We start from the raw sequence: 8,967 nt of genomic DNA, 5'->3' as shown, positions 1-8,967 counted from the left end.
TTCTTCTTCTTAATATTTTATTATTTTTATTTTATGTGTACGCGTGTATTGCCTGCATGTAGGTAAGTGCACCCGTGACGTGCAACGCCCATGGAGGACAGAAGAGGCCGTCGGATCCCCTGGAACTGTAGTTACCAACAGTTGTTAGTTGCCACGTGGGTGCTGGGATTCAAACCCAGGTCTTCTGCAAGAACAGTCAGTGTTCTTAACCTCTGAGCCATCTCTCTAGCCCCCAAGGCCCCATTCTTAAGTACAGGAGAATGTTTTCTTTCCTGATCTCTGTAAGAGACACCACAAGGCCTAATATGACATGAATTTGCAGTGCATGATGGGTAAACTCCAAGGAAGTATCTAAGAGGAAGAGCCAGGAACAGGAAGAACCCAGGAAGGCCTCTGTTTCCACCCCAGTCTCCAGTCTGAAAAGAGGGGGCAGCACATGCCCTGGGAGGCTTCTCAACTGAATCGTGAGGAGACCAGAGCCCATGCACAGGAAGTCGCCGATAAAACATCTGGGAAACCTGAGGAAGCTGCACACCTCTGTCTCACCGGCATTCAGTCAGCAAATCATTGAGTCCGTTTTGCAAACTTTTGCTTTTAAAGAAAATTACAATGAGGCTAATGTTTGCTGGGTGCTTAGTAAGTACTAGGTACTGTGCTTAGTATTCTCATTTTTATTGTTTTATTCAAAACACACACAAAAAACTGTTAGGTGAAGTCTTTTTGGCCTTAGTTTCCAGACGTGGAATCACGCCACATAAATGCTAAGTACATAATCTTGACTTAACCTAAGATCTGCTGAACCCAGAGCCACTCTGCACACAGGAGTCTTCCTCCAACCTTTGGGCTATCCAGCTGCTGATTGTGCCAAACCACTAACTTCCTCCCCTACCAAAAGGGAAAAACATCTGCTCCATCATCTAGAACCAGTCTCTCAAATGGCATGGTGGGATTTATCTAGATTCTGCCCAGATGCCCAAGTTTATAATTCTTTGTATGAGAGAAAAGCCAGAGGCAATAAACAAGTTGGCTTGGAAGTTCAGGTGGGCTACACAACTTTCTTCAGTAAAATGAAAACATTTTTAAGATTTCTTCCAGGTCACAGACCCACAGCCAGATGGTGGAAACCCACTTTAAGCACAGGCATAGTGACAAAAAATACTCAGAGAAGAGCGATGCCCTTGTGGTGGGCAGGAGCACGATGGGAGACAGAAAAGACTGAACTCACACTTATGTCAAGACTGCACAGGCTGACGGCATCTTCATCCTGGGCACTCTGCTTCCGTTTCCGCTGCAGGACAAACGAGAAAACGAAGTTCAAATGTAAACAGGATTGAGACTCTGATTAAGAAAAGAAAGCAAGTAACTAAACAGCACATAAATCCTTATCATGTCTACCATGCTGCCCGAAAGCTTTAACCAAGGTGGAAAGGGTCTAGGAACTATGGGAACTAATAAGCTCAATAAGTTTGCGTTATTATTATTTTGGCTGCTATAGCCTCTTTTATATTTCTTTTTTTCCCCTCCTAAATGCCTCCATATAACATTTAGAAATTTAGATACTAGGGTCCGCTTCTGAGTGACTTGGAAGAAGAGAATGGACTAGAAAGAAAATCTAATTCCCTTGGAAGTATCTGGTCTAAACCTTACAGGGTCCTGATATAATCAAAAAGCCACAATGCCGGAAAGACCATTAGACATTGTCTTCAGACTTCCCACTGAGTAGCCATAAAAACTGGGGATATAGCTTAGTGGTAAAACACTTGCCTAGCATGGGCAACACCCTGGATTTGACCCCCAGCATCACACACACACACACACACACACACACACACATTCAGACTTAGAAAAACCACTTTTGAACCACATATATTTGAAATTAATTTAGATAATAACCACAGCAGCTTATAAAATTAGAGGCAGAAAAAATTTCCTCCTTTATAAAACAACAAAAAAAAAGTAATTCTATCTCTAAACCACAATAAAGCACATCAAAGATATAGTCATCTCTCTTTTGCATCCCTGGCTCAGACAACCAGTCAAGTGTTCCTTGGGTCCTTCTCAAAGTTGTGACTTGCCAAGTGCACCAATGTTATTTGACAGAAAACTACCAAAAACCCAGAGGCACTAGCATGACGTTATGGGACCGTCTGGAAACATCTGAAGTGTGTAACATCCAAACCAGTCCACCACCTCCTTCTCTATCAGAATTCTGAGTCTGAACAAAGACAGAGATTGGACAGCAATCATAACTATCCACAATCACTTTAACAAAGGCTTGTTGAACGGATCTCTACTATGGGCCAAGCTCTGTGTTTGCTTCCAGGAAAGGAACACATGGGTCAGCAACTCCCATGGTTAAGAACTCACACTCATACAACAGAGAAACACAGCAAATGCAATTTGCAGATCTTAGAGAAAGTCACTTCACTCCTCTGAATCTCTCTTTCTTAACTCCAAGGTTGGGATGGCAGGGTGGTGGTGACATCAACCTCAAAGAGAGGGGAATAAATCTAATTATATTTTCTTTTCTTGTACTGAGCATCAAACCCAGGGTCTTATGCATAATAAGCAAGTGCTTCACCATTGAGCTCTATCTCCAGTTCCTACAGCAATACACCTTGTAGCAGAGTGGGCCAGAGGATTCTGGAAACATGGTGACGGTGGTGTTCCCAGAGAAACAGGCACTTTAATAAGGTGAATAAAAGTGTCAGAGGAAGATGGGAAATGGACTGGGCTTTCTTTTTACAAAGCCAGCTATCTAGATATTTATACTCCCAAAGATGAGCACAGGCCTCCAGAGCAGTGGGGATGCAGGTCCCCTAAGCTTTTCCACAGAAGTGGTATGGGTTATAGGATAAGGAATGATCAGAGATGTTAAGACCAGGAGTATACACACATACATACACACCTCTTAGGGATGCAGAGTCAGCCATTCTTGGATAATGTTCACACTCAGAGGTCAAATATTCCACACTGAGTCTCTGGGGGAGGGAGGTATACTGAAGAAGATGCTGACAGGCACTTCACGCACACTTGTGTCTGAGGATGCTTTATGTGTACAGAGACTGATCCTTATTGATTGATCATGCAGGTACAGTTAAAAACAGCACCAAGATGTTAGAGAAACCAATTCATTGGCTTATATGGTGAGTGTGTGTGTGTGTGTGTGAGTGTATACATGTGTGTATGTACACACTCATGTGTCTGACACAGTCTAACTATGTTGCTTAGGCTGGACTCAAATTCTGGGCCTCAAGCAATCCTCCCAACTTCAGACTCCCAAACAGCTAGGGCTATCGGTGTGTGCCTATACATCCTCCTAATATGGTAACTTTTTGAGGCAGGTATAGCAAGGAATAGTTCCTATTGTACAGGTAAATAAACTAAGGTCAGCAGAGACTAGCAATTAGCTGGAAGCTACTTGGCTATAATGTGATACTCGAAATTTAGGATTCTGATTCCTTAGGCAAAACCCTGCAAACACAGTTTACAGCACTTGTGGCAAGAATTCACGTCTCACTTGCCACCTGGATGTCTGGTAGTGTCTTCTGCCTGGAGCGCTGTCCTGAGGTAGAAGTATGATCAACAAGCAACATATGCTGGGTGAGGATGTGGGTGACAGCTGAAGGAGGATCTGGCTGCTTAGAGGAACCCATGCCCTAAGTTTAGCTTTTCTTGCCTAAAGGTTGCAGTCCCACACATGTGATCTTGGAGGGGGTGGGTGGGAGCAGAAAGAAACTGGAGCTCCAGATATTATCTTTTCATGAGATCTGAGCCCAGTGAAGGAAGGATATGGTCTGTCATAGTCAAAATCCTAGAGCTTGGTTCAGTAACTGGCACATGGCCAGCTTCTCTCAAAATACTATTTGTTTGCCTCTCTGAATGACTGGTTGGTTGATGCCCTTAGTCCTGTACCTTCTGAAAACTTGACCTCTTCACTGACCCCCAACTCCAAAGGTATCCAGCTAGACAGAGCAAAAGGACAGAATGGGCAGCCATCCTGCTCAGTTGACCCTGGTGACGAAGGGTGTGCTGTAAAGCAGGCACACAAGGGCACTACACATCTAACCAGGACCTTCCTCAATTGGGAAGCCATGCCAATGATCTACAGAACAGCTCATGGAAGACATCATCAGCCAGAAACAAGCCAGAGAGGTACCCACAAGAACTCGGAAAGTTGAGAGAATCCATCAGTGATTGCCTAATCAGACTGGTAAGAAGGATGGCATTCCCTCATTACACATTCACTATACATCTCTCACAGACAGACAGACATATATCTGCAGGATCTCATCTGATCCTTACAGCCACATCAGGTAGCTGGGAAGTGGAATGTTCTCTGTTCTGCAAGACAGCTGCAGAAGCTCTAAGAAGGCACAGACTCACTCATGGTTTTTGTTTTGTTTTTTTTTTGAGACAGGGTCTCCCTGTAGCCCCAGCTGTCCTGGAACTCACTATGTAACTCACTATGTAGGCCAGGCTGGCCTTGAACTCACAGACATCGCCTATCTCTGCCTCCCGAGTGCTGGAATTAAAGGCGTGCGCCACCATGCCTGGCCACTCAAGGTTTTATAATCAGCAAGTGGCAGAGTCTGGATCCAACCCAGGTCTGCCTGAACCCAAGCTCCACAGTCACCATCTCTCATGCTGTACTGCACCCAAATATGGGACTGCACATGTGGCCTGTGAAGGAGGTAAGAGATGTGAGGTACATGAGGACTAAGGAGACTCCTTTGTGGTTATTTTCCAGGGTTATTTTCCAGGCTTTAGAGACCCCAGCTCGCTGTCCACACGAAGCCATTTTTCGGTCTGTTTTAGTTTTAAGCACTGTCATTGCTTCCTATGGGGTCTATAACCATTTTACTTCCCCGGCACATCACAAGTCACAGACAGGTTATCTGGGGGGAGTGTCCAGGCAAGATGGCTGCACTATGCATTTACATACTTGCTCTGATGAGTTTCCAGCCGATTTGAGAAGCCAAGGTCCCACCCTGTAATTCCTGTCAAGTTTACTGAAGCGAATGTACTGTCCACTTCCCTTTCTACCATGAGAAAGGCCTGTGGGTGAGTTCAGTAACTGTGGTAGTTTGCTCTCCTATTTCAGCAAATAACTTTGTGGCTCCTCCCGAGCTCTGTGCTGAGTGAATAATTTCCGAATGGGTGACTCAAGAAACAAAACAAGAAAAGGAATGAATAAAGGCCAGTGTTCTTGAGGTGACACCCCCGTCCCTTCTGCTAACTACCTGGCTGCCAAAATTAAATCAAAACCTCAAAAGCCAAGGTCACTGAAGGCTGAAATTCTTCAACCTCAAATTTCCTTGGAGACTTAAAAGCTGCCAATTCAATTTTAGGTTCTCACCTTTCAAATAAGAAAGAGCATTTTTCCCTTACCAGTGGGGGCACTGATTTTCCTTAAAATATATAAACACGTTAAAGGTAATTGTAGCAGTTCAGACATTGGTTCAAGTGGGGCATTGGCAAGCTCAATGACTCTTGCAAGAAGGAAACTCAAATGCACTCAAGGAAAGGGACATTGGAGCCATGATGCTGTCCATGCCTGGGCCCTGAGGGAAATCCGAAGACAAGGTCTCTGTTCTTCCAAACCTGCCAACGGCTCAGAGTGGAAGGGAACCAACCAGCTGACCCCAACCACAAATGACTATAAGGAGCACATTAACTCTGTTTTCCCTCCTGGGGGTAGAAAGGAAAGTCAGTGACAGAGGAGGCTATGGGGACATTGGGCCTGGGGGTAGCATCTGGTTTCCAAGTGCTACAGGCAACAGCATTCACAGAGATACTTAGAGGCTGTTGAGGGCTGGAAACACCTCCTATTCCTATTCTTCAAAACACCATGAGGTCCCTTTGTGACCTGCCATGGAGCAGAATCCTGTGCATATTCAGCAGTGAGATGTCATGGCCATGTGTGTAAACCTGGACAGATCCAGTGATCTACACCAGAGACTTGTGACTGTCAGCTCTCATCTTTCATCCTCTGGACTGCTTTCGTAATGGCTACTGTCCCTCGGACTGCTCCAGGGTGATCTCCTTTTAGGCTTGGCTACCTTCAAATGGTTCAAGGCAGAGAATCTAAATTCTTTTGGTAAATGGTCCATAAACAAATTGCTTCTTCTGTTGTTCTTGGGAAAGTTGTTTATAAAGAGCACTAGTCCAATCTTCAGCTGGTAGAATCTCAGAAGAGCCTATCCTGGCCCAAGTCTGAATCCATTTTCCTCACCTGGCCTAGCTCCCAATCTACTAGGAGCCAAGGGAGTGTTCCTTTAGCTGCTTCTTCCCCATTTACGTACACACTGCAGGATTCATTTCACAGAGTGGGACGCTCTCCCACACAATGCTACGTTTTCATTATTTTGTCTACAAATACCATGTGTTTCCTTTAGGTTAGTATCTGAAAATGGCATAAAAATACATTTGTATACTTACTTAAAACAATAAGCCAGGCATGGAGGATGCATGCCTGTAATCTCAGCCTCAAGAGGCAAAGGAGGGAAGAGCAAATCCCAGGCCAACCTGGTCTACATAGAAAGTGACTCTCACAAGTTGTTCCAGACTTCCACAAGTATGTGGCATGTGCACACAAACACACACACACATACAAGTAAAATAAATGTAAAAGGGTAGGTTTGGGAAACAGGGAAGCCTGACGTATGACACATAAGAATCCCAGGCTGCAGCCTGACTCTCCTAACTGCCCAGACCCCATGGGGTTGCCCCTAGAGCCCCTTTTTGATACCTTCAGTTTCATCCACTGTGTCCTCCCATCTCCCATCTCAGAGACAAGGGCAAATGGAAGTCTGGCTTCACTTTAAATGGCGGAGATTAAGTTGATTAGTGGCGGAACAGCCCTGTTATTTAATCATAGACTTTTCTATTAAATAACCAGATGATCAGAGCAGCAAAAACATGCTGACAGAGAGGGTGCAGCTCCTGACTTGACAGCAAATGGTTCCTGATTAGTTGTTTGTAATTATTCAATTTGAACCTGATCTTGAGCCTTTCTGATTTAGCTCCTCACTGGCAAACAGCTTTGGTGGCTTCGGAGGCTTTGATGCTGTGCCTTTCATCTACATCTTCTTTCAGGAAAGATTAGCAAAAGGATTCTGTGTTCTTGTGCTTGCCCTTAACTGGAACTTGACGTTGTAGAAAAATGACCCAGGTTTGGTTTTTTTCTCTACCAGTGAAGAGCAACAAGGGAGACCCTGTTCTATTTCATACAAGGCTATTTTTTCCTCTCCTATTTTTAAGATGCTGTCTCTTTTCCAGCATACTGGAACCCTGGTCCTTTTTTCTAGACTATTCCATCTGATGCTCACATGGTAGAAAACCTGGGATTCATAGTGTTCTCTGAGCTACTGGTGCAAACATTTTGGGGGGGGCGGTCTTTTTGAGACAGGGTCTCCCTGTAGCCCCAGCTGGCCTGGAACTCACTATGTGGACCAGGCTGGCCTTGAACTCACAGAGATCTGCCTGCCTCTGCCTCCCGAGTGCTGGGATTAAAGGTGTGCGCCACCACGCCTGACTCAAACATTTTAACTAACACAGTATATGAATGTGTGCCCAGACACCTTAGGTATCATCTACCTCTCTGAGCCTGTTTGCTCATCCATAAAATGGGGGTGCTAACAGCACCTCCTTGGTAAAGTGCTTGTGAGTATTTGATAGATCCCTGTGGGTACAAGGCTCAGCACCATGCCTGGTGCTGGGTAAATGATCAGATATGCACTATTATCTGTGCTGACAACAACAGCCAAGTGAAAGTACCAGAGCGAAGTTCATGGTGGAAATGCTGAAAGTGTTGAAAACGCCCAGAAAGCCCAGAAACACTATCTCACAGAAACTCATCCAGGCACAGTGGAGGTGGGAGAAAGGGTTTGTATCTGACAAGATTTTCAACAATGAGCTGTGACAAGAACAAAAAAAAATTGAGTTAGCCAGCACTTCTATCCAGGCCTTCTAAATTACTGTAATTATTTTATGTTAGTTCTACTGGCACTCAGGTGCACAGGATTAGATTAATTACAACTCTTAATTTATAACTCAGTTATCACTGGTACTTCCCTGGCCCTGTTTGTTTATCTTCTTTTTTTATTAAAAAATTTTTTTCGCAATATTTACACTTGAACCTAGGGCCTTGTGTGTGTGCCCTTTTTTTTTCAAACACTTTAACAAACTTCTATTAAAACTCTTCACTGAGGGCCAAGCCAGTGAGATGGCTCACTTGTCACCAGGCCTCAGGACCTGAATTCTATCGCCAGGGCCCACATGGTAGGAGAGAACCAACAGCCACTGACCACTTATCACTACATCATTCAGAGCCAAACGTGACTGTCTACAGACAGCTGAATGAACAAGGAGAGTTCTCAGGTTTGCTTCTCCTGGAGCTAGGGACACTTCATCCACCACAGTTCCCTAGGATTCATGAGCAGCTCCCCAACTGCCAATAGACAAGTCTTCAGCCACAGCGACATAAGGCTTTTTTCCAACCCTGATGTCTGGAATCTTGATGCCTCAGGGCCACAGACCCCACAAGGTAGGGAAGAGAAATGTTGGAGGGATGGGCAATGCTTGCCAAGCTGTCCTGGAGATCAGGACGGAGATAAACAAAAAGTTCGTGGCTGGATGTGGTTCAGTGATAGAGCATGAGGCCCCGGGTTTGATCCCTAACACTGAGAAACGAAAACCCAACAGGCCACCTTGCAGAACCATTTGGTGTTGTCTCCTGTACTGTAACTCACAACCTAAATGGCCAAAGTTGGCTTCTTTTTGAAGTATTCTGGCCACTTCCATAGTTCTCTCCTCCTCCTCTTTATTAGTTACATCTCTTGTTGCTGTGACAAAACACTTGCCAAAACAACTTAAAGAAGGAGGGTTTGTTTGGGCTCACATCGTGGCAGGAAAGGCATGGCAGCAGGAGTGTGAGGCAGATACTGCATGCACACTCAGGAAACA

At 44.8% G+C, this 8,967-nt stretch overlaps 1 protein-coding gene across 3 annotated transcripts in view; it reads right to left on the bottom strand.

Moving 5' to 3' along the window:
- Positions 1-8,967, bottom strand: part of Arhgef3 (Rho guanine nucleotide exchange factor 3) — a 321,412-nt gene that overhangs the window by 154,496 nt on the left and 157,949 nt on the right. For all 3 annotated transcript variants that reach the window (XM_017802271.2, XM_029554188.1, XM_017802272.2), the window contains one exon: positions 1,226-1,288. In XM_017802271.2, the coding sequence (XP_017657760.1) occupies positions 1,226-1,288 (63 nt within the window). The remainder of the gene's footprint in view (positions 1-1,225; positions 1,289-8,967) is intronic.

Source organism: Nannospalax galili, unplaced genomic scaffold, assembly GCF_000622305.1.
Source record: "Nannospalax galili isolate Female #2095 unplaced genomic scaffold, S.galili_v1.0 scaffold505, whole genome shotgun sequence".
NCBI lineage: Eukaryota > Metazoa > Chordata > Mammalia > Rodentia > Spalacidae > Nannospalax > Nannospalax galili.
This window is presented reverse-complemented; position numbering and strand designations above follow the sequence as displayed.